The following is a 13,681-nucleotide window of genomic DNA, read 5'->3' as shown; positions in this document are numbered from 1 at the left end:
CGAGGATTCAATTTGGCATTTAAAAATTTGCCCGTATGCTTTATGAACAATAGCGCCGTGATAGTATCAGAAATTGTCATACACAGCACCACTATTCATCAAGTTTCTCGAACCGTGAAATGCGTCCAGGGACGTCGATTTCACCCTGGCCATAATTTCTCTCACAGTTGAACTTCACATGACTACCTTTACGTATCTCCCTGCATGAGACTTTAATGAGCATAATATAAAAGAAAGGGACACCTGGGCACATTCTGAATACCCCCCAGAGGAGCTCTTCGATTTGTTTTTGTTATTTATGCTCGCTTCCTATGAAACTGTAACTTCTTATCCATATGATTGCGAATAGAAATCCAAATCTCCCCTTAAACCAATGCACCCCTTCCTCCAACTCTCAACAAGGCAATCTTTTGCTCAGGACTAATCTTGACCTCCGGTAATTTCTTTCCCTTCCCCTCCTCTGGCAAACTCAAGAATCCAATGCCTGCCAAATAAGCAAGATAATTGCCCATGATGTTCTCATCCAAATAATCACCTGCGCCTAAATCCTCACCCGTGAATTCTGCATCCGCTTTAAGTGACGCAGCAGCATTGACATCGTCCATCTCTGGAGCAATGGTGTCAGCTGGGAGATCAGATGTAGCGAAATGGTAAAGAGGCATAAGTGCATGTTGTTCTTTCTCCGGATTGGTATTTGCAGCGTATTCCACGAGTTTTTGACTCCAAACTGAATATTCGACTTCAGGGGCATTGTAACCATATGTTTCGAGTGTGGATAAGTATTGAGAAAATGTTAGTCTGGGATGACTTGTAACTTGAGCGACACCGAGTGGTGTTTTAGCGGGGTGAAGAGCGCAGGCTATAACGACACGCGCGACGTGATTGACAGGGACTTGATTGACCGTGTTGGAGATACGTGGACGACAGGCGAGCTGAATACAACCTTTTGCCATTCGGGTTAGGAAATCATCTGTGTTGGTTACGCCGGAGGTCTTGTCACCGGTAATATAACCTGGTCGAACAACTGTGCCACGAAGACCGCGGGAGCCAGCTGTGCGGACGAGATATTCGGCTACCCATTTTGATTGGCCATAGCCTGTTCCAAGACCCTTTGCTGAACCGGAGAGATCGTCTTCTTCGGAGACAGCGACACCAGATCTTGATTGTTGGACGAAGTAGTCTGTGTCAAGAACAGAGGTAGATGAGACGAAGGAGAGACGTTTGGGAATACCAGTTGCGCAAAGGGAAAGAATGTCGAGAGTTCCCTTCACGTTTGCAGGCTTGAGATTTTGATATGGGTACACCCAATGGACTTGGGCTCCATTATGAATGATAACATTTGCGGTCTCGGATACAGTCTTCCAATCTTCTGGGGAGAGACCTAGTTGGGGTTCCCCGAGATTACCGACGACGCAGGAGATACGTGATTCCCAAGAAGGATCCCAAACTCCATAGGCTTGGCAAGTTTGAATGACACGATCGAGAGCTGCCTTAGAGTCGAGTGCTCGCACGTGAGCAATAACTTTGATAGGCTGAGAGCGGGAGAGGAGATCGCGCATCAAATAGGAACCAAGGAAACCAGTAGCGCCTGTAAGGAAGACGGTAAGAGGTGTGGTTGAAGTGATCTTCTCATCTGCTGAGGGGAATGTTGATGGGAGGGTTTTGGCAAGGGCATGAGCGTCTCCTTCATAATCCTCTGCAACTTCTACTTCTTCCTTCACATCGCCATCGGATGATGATCTACGTGCGATTTCTGCGGCAAATCCTTTCAATGTTGGGTTTCGGAAGATGACACTCATGTTGATGTTGATACCGGTCCATTTTTTATTGACCTTGAAGAGCATTTGTTGCGCCAAGATACTGTGGCCTCCAATATCGAAGAATGAATCATCAGGATTGATTGTTCTTTCATCAACAGTAGGGATTAATGACCCCCAGATAGCTGCAACCTCTTTCTCACTATCTGAAAGCTCAGAGTATGCACCAACAGGTCTTGCTGCCTGTAATTGTGCAGCATCTGGGAATGGAAGCGCAGGCTTATCCTTCTTTCCATTTGGATTAAGAGGGAATTTCTCCAAAGGAATGATAACTTCTGGAATGGCGTAGGATGGCAGCTTAGTCTTGAGATACTTTTTGATATCTTCGCCGAGAGGCCAAAATCTTCGAAGTCTTCCTTGAATTCCTTCACCACCGGACGTATCATCCTCGAGACCTAATTGCTCTAACCATTGCGCCCACTTTTGCATATCAGGTACGATATAGCTGACAAGTGTTTGTTCTTCATCCTTGTTTCTTCTGACCAAAGTGACATTATCCATAACCATGACATGATCCGAGAGGAATTTGTCGATTTCACCAAGTTCGATTCTGAAGCCACGAATCTTGACCTGATCATCTGCACGACCAACACATTCTACGTCTCCAGTTTGAGTATATCGGCCCAAATCACCTGATCGATACATTCGATCTCTTGGACCCTTATAAAATTCTCTCCAAGGTTCTTCAGATAATGACTTTGCGTTCTTTGCATCTTCCTCGACCCACTTGGAATTGTCAACAAACCAACTGTCGATGAATTTGGCCTTGTTGAGCTCGTCACTCCCAAGATAACCTTCAGCAAGCCCAGCAGCTCGAACGTAAATCTCGCCAATCTCTCCAATGTCACAGATGCGGTTTCGGTTTTCGCGATCAACGATAAGTAATTGGACGTCCTTCATTCCCTTACCAGCTGGAATCACATTTCCCATATTCTCTAAATATTGTGGATCCGAAGCTCGACTTGGGATCTCGTAGTAACTGACTGCACGCTGTGTTTCAGTTGTTCCGTACATGTTCACAATGAACACATTTGGTGCCAATTTCTGAAGCGCCTTACAATCTCTCTTGATCAGAATATCTCCGACAAAAAAGGAGTGATGAAGAGCTGGAAATTCGGCGCTAGCTCCACCAACTAAAATTTGACCCATTGCGGGTGTCAAATGAGTAACGGTGGCACCGTGCTCTCTCATCCATTCGGCCAATCTTTCATGTTGAATATCATCCTTGGATGGAACCAGTAATTGAGCACCAAGGAAGAGAGGTGTAAAGATATCTCTTTGAATAGGATCATGAGCAATACCACTCAACATTGTGAACTTGTCATTCTTAGACAAGCCAAATCTCTCGGCCATCCAGTCAAAGTAATATGCAAGAGAGTAATGTCTTCCTCGAACACCCTTTGGACGACCTTCTGAGCCGGAGGTAAATGACAAAGTGGGTGTAGAATCGGGTCCAACAATAACACCAGGACTCTTAGCCTTCAAAGATTGTTGGGCTTGGAAAGCATCCTTCCCTTGATCATCTCCACCGACCAAAGTTCCATCGTCCTTCAATTCGAGACCTGGGATGTAGGTCTTTAAATCCAGATTTTCGGCGATGAAATTGCGCACCTTCTCCGTTAATTCCCCAGCCTCTCTAGTAGCTTTGTCGATAACAACCAAAGCTCTTGGTCTTGCAACATCAAGGTAGACGTTTTGGCGATCAGGAGGATATGAAGGATCGATAACTGAGAATATAGCACCGGCTTTCAAGATACCCATGACAGTGACAACCAAGTCCACACCACGGTAACTATATGACATGACGACTTCATTTCGTTGAACTCCGCGCTCCACCAAATGATGAGCTAGGATATTTGAAGCTTCGTTGATTTGTCGGTAGGTGAATTCTCTCCTTGGAGAGGTAGTTGAGGCAGTTTCCACAACACAAAGTCTATCAGGATGAGCTTCAGCATTTGCGGTGAAGATATCTTGGATAGCACCACGGAAAGCAGACCAATGAAGATCTGATGTTGGATCTGGTAATTCGAAGTTTGTTGATGCCATGTTTGTTAGGTTTTTTGAATTTTTTGAATGGTGGGGTTTGGAGGGGTAAAAGTTGAGCAAGATTTTAAAGGATGCTTGAACTGTTTAGATATGAGAAGGATTTCAACTACCTACTTCAAATCAAAACAGGCTCCAAGTACCGTTTGTATGTTTCTATACTCGAACTTTGTATGTTTGAATCAACGTATCCACGGGGGAGTTGAATCAGTCGTTGAAAGGTTTCCGTGATACTGTTGGGCGTATGAGTCACTGATACGTTTTAAGACGAGAAAATCAATCGTTGTGTGCGGAGAGTGGGAAGATGGGTGGTTTACGGGTATGAACTGGGAAGTGGCTTAAAAGAAAAGAGAGAAGAGAAAAGGGAATAGAGATATGTCGAGATCTTCTTCCGCTTTATAGAAAATTCAATTGTATGGAGAAAAGAATTGGGAGTCATACATTCATGCATCCATCAATTTTCTGCCACAGCTCCAATACAGAAAAGTTCAGCCGCAGATCAACCGACATTTTTCAGTTCCAAATCGTATGCCAAGTAAAGAAATCTCATTCCGTCATCGGACCATCACGTGGTTATCGTAGATACGTACCCAGTCGAGCCAGTCCAGTACCTCGAGCGTACCTCTTGAGTCTTGAGTTGCCATTGAGATCTCCAAAGAAATGGAGAAAGGAGAAAGGAGAAAAGTTAATCCGTTCCTTCTCTTCCTAGATAGAACCAATCAAATTAGACGCGACCCTTGATTTTGGCGGGTAAAGAGACCAAGACACATTATTTTTCTCCTATCTATGATAGAATCATTCGAATGTCAAACATCTCCATTCTCGATTCGCGACAACTTTAATACTTTATTTCAATTTCTGTCCTTTCTCCACATTGTCTTCTTTCTAAACTTCTATACATACCTACTCAAACTTCACTCCCTTGGCAGGTGAATCTATCCCAGCTAAGACTTTCCTTCCAAGAAAGTCTAGGGTTTGAACGAAGTCCTTCATTGTACGTACTTGCGTTTGATACACAGGCGGTATACGTCAGCTCATATAGAGGACAACTTTCATCAATCTTTTCGTATCTAAACTTATCATTCGATCTTTCAATGTGGTACTGGAAAGCATCGGTCTGGTCATTTAATAGATAATCCTTTTGTCTCTATTCTCTTTCTCATAATGCCTGTTCAACGAACCTTCTTTGGGACACCCATACCTCATGTCCCCCCGCGTCGCATGGCCGTTCTTCTCGGCACCATTGCAGTTTTCGCTGTTATCACATTAGTATTTACTCTACCCAACTCGATACCATCCGGCCCATCACTCGGCAAATTTACAGACCATCGCATATCATTACCCAAACTTCCTAAGCAGTTGCCTTCGCCGAGTATCCTCAATCCATTCCGACAAGCAGCACATGCTCCACCGGTTCAGAAGAATAGTGAATACGGCGAATCGAAATGGCATGCTAATTGGAATTGGTTGAGTCCATTTTCATCATCGGTGACTTTAGACGAAAATCGATCCCTACTACCACCTCTCGTTGAACGTCCAACCATTTATACATACTACGATCATACAATAGAAAAGGACAATGAGTTGAAAGATGCAGAGAATGCAGTCTTGGTCACTTGGAGAAGGGCATGGTGGGCGCAAGGCTTCAAACCTATTATTTTAAGTCCTGCGGAAGCCATGAACAATCCATTATATCCCGAATTACAACGACTTGAAGTCGAAAACTCCTTGAAAACAGATCTAACCAGATGGTTGGCTTGGGAAAACATGGGAACCGGATTACTTTGCAATTACCTCACGCTTCCAATGGGTCCTTACGAAGACCAAACTCTAAGTTATCTGAGAAGAGGAGTATATCCATTATTGACGAGATATGAAAAAATGGGAAGTGGTATCTTCGCAGGATCCAAGGCAGATATCACAGCAGCTGTCAAAGTGGCTTTAGCAAACCCAAGTTTGAAAGATGCCAAAGATTTCATTAGTGCTGTCCCAACAGATACTTTCGAGATCGATCCTTCCCATGATTCCTTGGCTTTCTATCAGACCAAAACTCTCGAGGAGAAATATCCACAAGTTGCGAAAGAGTATGAAGGGAATAAAGCAGCGGGTATGAAATTATTGAACAATCTGATGGTATCTCATCTTCATCAAACATGGCAAAACATCTTTACCAAAGGAATTTCCGTCGTTAAACCGGAACCAGAACACATGTCATATGTTGTTGAACCAGCTTTACAACTTGCTGAATATCTTGCACAATGTCCTGATTCACCAATGCCAGCATCTTGCCCTCCAAATCGACCAAAGTGCAAGCCATGTGTCGCTTCGTCTCCGATGACAATTACTACACCTGCTTTCTACCGCAATACATCAGGTCTTTATACCATTGGAACTGTTCCCCATCCTTACACAATGTCTACATTGACCAGCTTCCAAGAGAGTATTGATGTTCCGTGGATCAGACGAGAGTCTCCTCGTGATGCTTGGCTCTCCACACTTACCAAAGAACTTCTCGGTACAGGTGTTTCGGGTACTCCACGAATCATTAAATTCAAAGAGGCAGTCGCTAGTCCTCATGGAACATCTCATTCCCTCTGGCTCACAGCCGAGAAGGAAGTTCCCTCAGACCTAGACTGGCATTTCGGCTTCACCATCCCTCGCAATGCAACTGACACTGGAAAATCAGAAACTCCAGTCCCAGGTCCAGAACGTAGGCCAAAACCAGTTCACGATCCAAAAGACGGGCCAATACCCACGGAGGAGGATAAGAATAAGGAAGCACTTTTATTGGAAAAGGCAAAAGCATTTGGTGGGAGCACTGCGAAGGAGGATTTGAAGATCAGGGGGGCTGTTGAGGCGTGGAACTTAGCTGATACAGAAGCATGGAGATTTGCGCGGGCCTTTCTGGCGAGATCAAGAGTCGAGAGGATAAAGTGGGAAGAGGAGGAGAAGAAATATGCTGGTGGTGCGGGGGCTGAGAGAGGAAAAGAGAGTGGATGGGGCAGATGGTTTGACGATAAATAAATGAATCGTTAAGAATTTGAACAAGGTTTCTGCAGTGGATGGATGTATACAAAGAAAGTCTTTCATGTTTTATGATGCGCTTAAGCGAATCGAAGCGACATGTGTATGTCAATATTTTTTTACTGTACAATGGATAGATATGGGGATATCACCCGGAGTTTAGGGGTATGTAGAACATTTTTGTACCAATACCATGTCAATATGAATGTCAGTCAGTACCAGCGTTCACATTAAACCAAATATTTTAATTTTCAACAAAACATGTCATTTGATGTCATAATAGAATACAATCGATAGTTTATGTAAAAATTTGTTGATATTCCTTTAGATATAAAGTCCCGCTCGCTACGCTAAAACGTTCACTTCAACTTCATTAACAGCAAAAAACTTCCATCTCCTCTGCTCCGCTCTGGGTATCGCCGTATCCATTTATATCCATATAATACAATCGGTCGTTCGTAATTCGTGATGCATGTATGCAATTATCCATCCATCCATCCATGCGTCTATGCGTGTGAAAAGGTAAAAGGGTATAGTATAGTACAATGTAGTGTAATGTAAAGTAAGAGAGGCAAGGTAATTTAATATGCAACAGTGTGATGACTACCCTTTCCATCAGTTCCTCTCATTCTGCGGGTTCCAGCTGCCTGTTTACTGTGTTAGTGTATATTTTCCAAGGAAATAAGTAGTAGAGTGGAGTGATGTAGATATATCATACCTTCAAGCCAGGTCTCCTGGTCAAGCTTCCTCTCAATTTCAAAAGAGCACCGCTGATCTTGTCACCGACGCTGGGCTTGCGGTGGTGGTGGTGGACGGGCTGTGCGGTGACGCCGGCGCGACGACGTCCACCCCATGTGCGTTGTTTGCGGTGGTGGGTGCTGTGGGTGGTGGTGTTTTCGTAGGTGCGACGGTGGGTTTTGGCGCCGCGGAGACGGGAGAGGAGGGAGGGTTTGGTGGTAACGGTTGTGGTTGTGTGGGCCATTTTGAGATTTAGGTCTTGGTTTGGTGGTGGTGGTGTTGTGGTGGGGAACTGTGGTAGTGTATGGATTTGTGAGAGAGGTGAAGGTTGTGGAGTGTGAGATTGGGTTTCTTGTGGTATTGGTATGAAAGTAGTAGATTGATTTGAGGTGGTTCGGTAAGTTTTGATGAAAGAAGATAGAGTTCTTAATGCGGCTTTATCAGGTAATTGGTCGTCGTTTTTTATTCTGGGTACGATTTGTGTTTGTGAAGATGATTTTAATGGTATGGGAACTGGAACATGAGGGGACATATCGGATGTCTTTATAGAGAGTGTTTGATGAGCGTAGGAGTTCCTGAATACAGGGAAATTGTGGGTTAGGGACTTCAAACTGGGAAGAGTTGTAATCTCGATGTAATTTTGGCAACAGTGGTGAATGTGTGATAATGAGAGAAGAGATCATCTATGTGATGTACATACGACGGCAAAGCAAGTTGTCAGTGTTGATAAGGAAATATACAGGTATCAAGTCCTGGTCGATTTCACGTCATCTTGGAAGGGATTAAAGAAATTCACGCGAATGGGAAGGAAGCAAGTTGTCTTGAGAGGATTATTTTCCGGAATCTTTGTATGAAAGTGGATAAATTAGGTTGAAAATTGCTGGGGAAATGGTCTTGGCTGACGGTACTTCTGTACTAGTGCTAATAAGAATTTTCAGGGTCCTGTGGCTCATGATGCTTGAATTGCCCAGGAGGCAGAGATGGCAGGATGGTTGATGTCTTTTCGAATTTGGTGAGCATCGAGAGAGAAACTTGATTTTAACGAGGATGGATTGGGAATGACGTCGGTGGGTTGTGGCGGGTGGCTGTGCTGAGAACTATTTGTGGCTGGTGCTGAGCATGTTGGATGAAGGGTGGCGGGTGATTGATGGAAAAGAAGATTAAGGATGGAAAGGAAAACCAGGAACAGGAAATGACAATCAAGTGTACCCACTGAAACTGGCAGGCAAGATATAGGTAGATGCAGATACAGATGCAGATACAAATACAAATGAACAACGCAAAGAACTGAGAAAAGAATTTGTTGTTGAGACTATTTAGACGATAGCAATTACACTCCCATTAGCAGCCCAACATATCTGAACAACGGCAGCGTATAAAACGAGATGCGGGCTCACTTCATGACTACATGAGGTAGAGATGCCTACTCTATGATGAGCAGATATGAAGGTGATTATCTATAACCAATATCTGTGGGAGTATAAGATATTTGCATAAAAGCATGCGGATTGGATCTTGACATTCGTTTCAACATGTCACGTTGAGATCTGAGGTATGAATTAAAACCACAATCATAATTCGTGCAATACAAAAATGTAAAAACGAGAAAGGGATTTCTGGTCTCTTATACTTTCGCAGTAAAAAGTTAAATGGATCGCAATTCAGTACTTAGTCGTCAATTTTAGATGGCATTTCACAATCTCGATGTTCATCCGATTCGCCAAGCCTTCTCGGTTATGCTTCCGGGTCGACCCCCTCGATTACGTAGAAAGTCAAAGTCCGATGTAAGTTAAAGCTCACTCCGACTTTCTGAACCAATGAACTTATGTGCATCTCAATTCTTACCTCACTTACCCATCATGAGAGACCATTCTCGATCCCATAAAACTCCTTACATCATGGATCTCGACTCGAAAGGACCGAAATCTTTAGGAGCTACCCCTCCATTGAGTATCAAGCATTGATATCATAATGCGCTTAACCAATCGTCCTCGTTTTATATGGAGTGTTTCGGAGCTTTTGGTCCCTTTTCTGATCGAGAAGTGTATGGTGATCGTCACATAGCTTTTGGACAAGGTGCATCATATTGTTGATGAGTATAAGAAAAGATGAAGTTCTGCGTAAATTGGTTAAGAATTCTTTTTCCATAGACAATTATTCTCTAATCACTTTGATACCATCAAATTCAATAACCAAAATCACTCAACCAAACCCATCGAAACACATTCGAACAATCAAATATGTCTGCAAGCAAGGGTCATTTCGAACAGGGTACGTTATGAAGATATCCCCAATTCCCCTCATGTTCAGCTCGACAAACTTCCAATACCCCTCACACCACCATACGGTCGGTATCACTTCAACAATATACTGACATAAATATCTTGCAGGTCATCAACCTCCCGTGTCCCACCAATCTTCCGCTCCAGGTCAACAAACCGAACTGCCAAAAGAAGCCATCAACGACCAACTCCCCACCGACGATGGAGGCTACCAACCATATCTCGCCGCCGGTAAACTAAAGGGCAAGAAAGCCTTCATCACCGGTGGGGATAGTGGAATTGGTCGTGCCGTCGCCATCTTATATGCTATGGAAGGAGCAGAAAGTTCCATCATCTATACACCCGAAGAAGAAAAAGATGCACAAGAAACCAAGAAGCTGGTTGAGGCCAAGGGAGGAAAGATCCATTTGTTCTCGGCAGATTTGAAGAGCCAGCAGGCTTGTAAAAATGTAGTCGAGAAAGCTAAGGAGGCTATGGGAAGAATCAACATTTTGGTCCTGAATCATGGTACTCAGATGATGGTGGAGACCATTGATGAGTTAACTGAGTATGCTCTGACCTCCCATCCCACCCGGACAATATGTATATGATGCTAATGATGAAAATAGAGATCAATGGATTAACACTTTTGATGTTAACATCCATCCATTCTTCTTCCTTTCCAAATATGTCCTCCCACAAATGTCCCGCGGTGATACAATCATCACCTGCGCTTCCGTAAACCCATACATCGGTCGCCCAGATCTTCTCGAGTAAGTTTTCCCCCTCCCCCTTTCTTCAAGCCCGCCACTAACAACTCCCCAGCTATACTTCCACCAAAGGTGCTATCGTAGCCTTCACCCGCGCCCTTTCTAACCAACAAATCAGCAAGGGGATCCGCGTCAACGCCGTCTGCCCCGGTCCCATCTGGACCCCTCTTATCCCCGCAACCATGAACGAGAAAGCACAAAAAGAATTCACATCTCCCATGGGTCGTCCCGGTCAACCATCAGAATGCGCAACTTGTTTTGTATTCTTGGCGAGTGCGGACAGTAGTTTTATTAGCGGACAAAGTTTGCACCCTAATGGAGGTGTGCAGGTTGGTTCTTAGACGAACGGGAAGCTTGCGGTTAATGAATGAGGAGTAATATTACTTCAATGAATACCTCATCACCTATTGTAAAAGTTGACGTGATGATTTGGCCATAGAATTAAATATCGTGGGCATGACACATGAGAGACAATAAAATTTTCAAGTTGGACTACATCACCCCTATTCTCGGTAGACGACCCAGCTTCCCTCGCCTCCCTTCTATTTCCAAAATCCAAGTTCTCAACTTCGACTTCATTTATCAACAGTGATATGGCTTGTGACGAAGTTCACATAGATTTAATTTCCAATGACTATCTGGTAACTGTATACCGTGTGCATGTTATCACGACGGCTCGGCGACGCAGGTAATTTGCTATGCAATCCATATTATGTTAACATTCAGAAATCTAAGATTCTCGCAGAATGCTCTTAGATTGATAGTGATCTTTTATCTCGTTACAAACTATAGTTTTACATCATGGATTGTTCAGTGTACTCATAAATTCAAATATATTATATCCCGCCCCCATCCTCCTTCTCTCCTACCCCCGCCATAACCTAAGCTTTCTTCCACTCAAAGTGTCTCCTCCCGGTCTCCGGTTCCCCCACCTCATCATCCAACTTCTTACTATCATACATGTGTTTCCCAAAATAATCCAGCTCCGCCTCGTAAAACTGCGTCGGCAATTCCATGTTCCCGCTGTATTTGAGATACTCCAGTGTAGCTGATATACTCGGCGTGATGGCATTGTGTTCTACGCCTTTTAGTACGATGCGCTTGAGGGGTTCGAATCCGGAGGTTAGTTTGGAGACGATGGGAGAAGCGTAGAGAAGGTCTGGAGTTTCTGATTTGGTGGAAGAGGAGGAAGGAGTATAGATTTGAGAGAGGAGAAATGAGATATGATCGCTTTGAATGATACAGCCCGCGCGCCAGATCTTGACGATATTGCTATAGTTGATATTCCATTTATTCTGACGGTTGGCTTTATCGATGATACTCATGCCTTGGACATAAGACGCTAGACAGGTTGTGTAAACTGCTTTTCTTAAGTCCTCTACGATACTTTCTTTCTCCTGCTCATTCTTGAGCGAGATTTTCGAGGGTTTGAATGAATCGTGGAATGCTTCGTTGACCTGTTGTCTATGTTCACGATAGGCTGATACAATGCGAAGGTAGTGTGCGGTGGAGAGAGTTGGGGCCGGCACGTGAAGAGAAGTGGCTTGGGTGTTGGACCAGATACCGGTTCCTTCTGATCCATCGATGTCTTGGACAACTTTGTCTTGAACATCTGCTAGGACATGGTTTCCGGATTTATCTTTTTGTTCGCAGATATCTGCGCCGATTTTTACGAGGAAGGTGTTTTTCTATTAATCTCGATTAGCGGGTGAAATTGACCGAACATAGGAGTGGGAACAACACATACCAATTCCCCTTCAGCAGACCACTTCTCAAATACCTTCCCAATATCATCATATTTCATTCCCAGATGTTTATTCATAAAAGTCCACGCTTCGCTAATCGCACTCATCATTCCATGCTCAATCCCATTATGAATCATCTTCACGTAATGTCCCGCACCCCCTTCTCCAATTCTCGCTACACACGGTGATCCATCCCTCGCTTTCGCAGCCATTTTCTCTAGTAAAGGCATGACGATGTTTAAAGCTTGTTCTTGACCTCCGGGACACATACTCGGTCCTCGTCGGGCAGCTTGGTAGCCTCCAGAGACACCACATCCTATATAATACACACCTTGTGCGACCAATTTCCCCTGTCTACGTTGTGTGTTATTCCAATTCTCATTCGAGAAATCGATTATTATATCTCCTTTCTCGAGATATGGATGAAGTCCCTCGACGACAGTATCACCTACCGTTCCATGTGGCAGGGAAAAGAATATGACTTTTGGAGAAGAGAGGGAGTCGCAGAGAGATTTGTATTCAGTATGTTTGGATAGAGTTCCAGAAGTGATATTTTGGTCTTTGGCGGATTGGATGAGGGAATCAACGGTGGAAGAGGAGGGGTCTTGAATAGAGACTGAGATTCCTTTTTCGGCGAGGAGAAGTGTCATTCCTCCTCCCATGGAACCGGCTCCTATCATTCCTACCTGTGGATTGTTAGATGCGTTTTGAAGATTGAAATAGGAAGTGATAACTTACCTTTGTGATTTCCATGGTGACTGAGGTTACTTCTGTGGCGAGGCGGATATAGTAACTTTGTTGATGTGAGATATAAGAGATGTGGGAGTAAAAATCAATAAGTTGATCAAAAAAGATTCAAAAGAGAGATATCAAGAAGATATATCCAACTTAGCTATCCAATTTCTAATCTAGCTAGATGAAAGCCTACATTGAATGAATGCCTATCTAGTATGACAGGAGCTCTTCTCCGGAGCACCATAACGTCACTCATTATGACGTAGACGTAGATTTTATCAAGCCAATTGATATTGAGTAGTCGGGCCTACCTTCTGATGCTTTAGATGACAAGATGCATCTCGATATCAATGCTCATAAACGATGAGTTGTGTGCTCTTCCTCCTTTGAATATCCAATCGGGAACCATTGAAATATATATCAAATGCCAAGATCAAGTATGTTTGTTTATTAATGCCACTTGAGATGAGAGAGTGCTTATGTAATACACACACATCCACTGGCGATCTTGTAAGCTACAGTACCGGTACCCCTTCATTTGGGAAACG

General features: G+C 43.8%; 5 protein-coding genes across 5 annotated transcripts; 2 read left to right on the top strand and 3 right to left on the bottom strand.

Moving 5' to 3' along the window:
- Positions 1–365: 365 nt before the first annotated feature.
- Positions 366–3,863, bottom strand: EAF02_011113 (uncharacterized protein; the record flags this gene model as incomplete). Its single annotated transcript, XM_038907161.1, has 1 exon — positions 366–3,863. The coding sequence occupies one exon, from the start codon at positions 3,861–3,863 to the stop codon at positions 366–368; it is 3,498 nt and encodes a 1,165-aa protein (XP_038753187.1).
- A 1,161-nt stretch (positions 3,864–5,024) lies between these two features.
- EAF02_011112 (uncharacterized protein) lies at positions 5,025–6,884 on the top strand (the record flags this gene model as incomplete). Its single annotated transcript, XM_038907160.1, has 1 exon — positions 5,025–6,884. One exon carries the CDS (start codon positions 5,025–5,027, stop codon positions 6,882–6,884), a length of 1,860 nt encoding a protein of 619 aa, XP_038753186.1.
- A 581-nt stretch (positions 6,885–7,465) lies between these two features.
- EAF02_011111 (uncharacterized protein) lies at positions 7,466–8,154 on the bottom strand (the record flags this gene model as incomplete). The annotated part of the gene is made up of 2 exons (XM_038907159.1): positions 7,466–7,531; positions 7,603–8,154. 2 exons carry the CDS (start codon positions 8,152–8,154, stop codon positions 7,466–7,468), a joined length of 618 nt encoding a protein of 205 aa, XP_038753185.1.
- Positions 8,155–9,417: 1,263 nt separating this feature from the next.
- EAF02_011110 (uncharacterized protein) lies at positions 9,418–11,211 on the top strand. The gene is made up of 4 exons (XM_038907158.1): positions 9,418–9,893; positions 10,013–10,451; positions 10,513–10,656; positions 10,709–11,211. The coding sequence occupies exons 1-4, from the start codon at positions 9,863–9,865 to the stop codon at positions 10,992–10,994; spliced, it is 900 nt and encodes a 299-aa protein (XP_038753184.1). The 5' UTR covers positions 9,418–9,862; the 3' UTR covers positions 10,995–11,211.
- Positions 11,212–11,534: 323 nt separating this feature from the next.
- EAF02_011109 (uncharacterized protein) lies at positions 11,535–13,151 on the bottom strand (the record flags this gene model as incomplete). Its single annotated transcript, XM_038907157.1, has 3 exons — positions 11,535–12,341; positions 12,401–13,084; positions 13,137–13,151. The coding sequence occupies 3 exons, from the start codon at positions 13,149–13,151 to the stop codon at positions 11,535–11,537; spliced, it is 1,506 nt and encodes a 501-aa protein (XP_038753183.1).
- Between the last annotated feature and the right edge of the window lie 530 nt (positions 13,152–13,681).

The sequence above is a fragment of the Botrytis sinoallii genome (assembly GCF_014898435.1).
Source record: "Botrytis sinoallii strain Bc 23 chromosome Unknown BSIN_029, whole genome shotgun sequence".
Classification (NCBI taxonomy): Eukaryota; Fungi; Ascomycota; class Leotiomycetes; order Helotiales; family Sclerotiniaceae; genus Botrytis; species Botrytis sinoallii.
This window is presented reverse-complemented; position numbering and strand designations above follow the sequence as displayed.

Excerpts from the sequence above, each read along its gene's own strand:
- EAF02_011110 (XM_038907158.1), top strand. The coding sequence starts at position 9,863 with ATGTCTGCAAGCAAGGGTCATTTCGAACAGG. Across the intron at positions 9,894-10,012 it reads CAAGGGTCATTTCGAACAGG|GTCATCAACCTCCCGTGTCC; the intron begins GTACGTTATGAA and ends AATATCTTGCAG. Across the intron at positions 10,657-10,708 it reads GGTCGCCCAGATCTTCTCGA|CTATACTTCCACCAAAGGTG; the intron begins GTAAGTTTTCCC and ends ACAACTCCCCAG.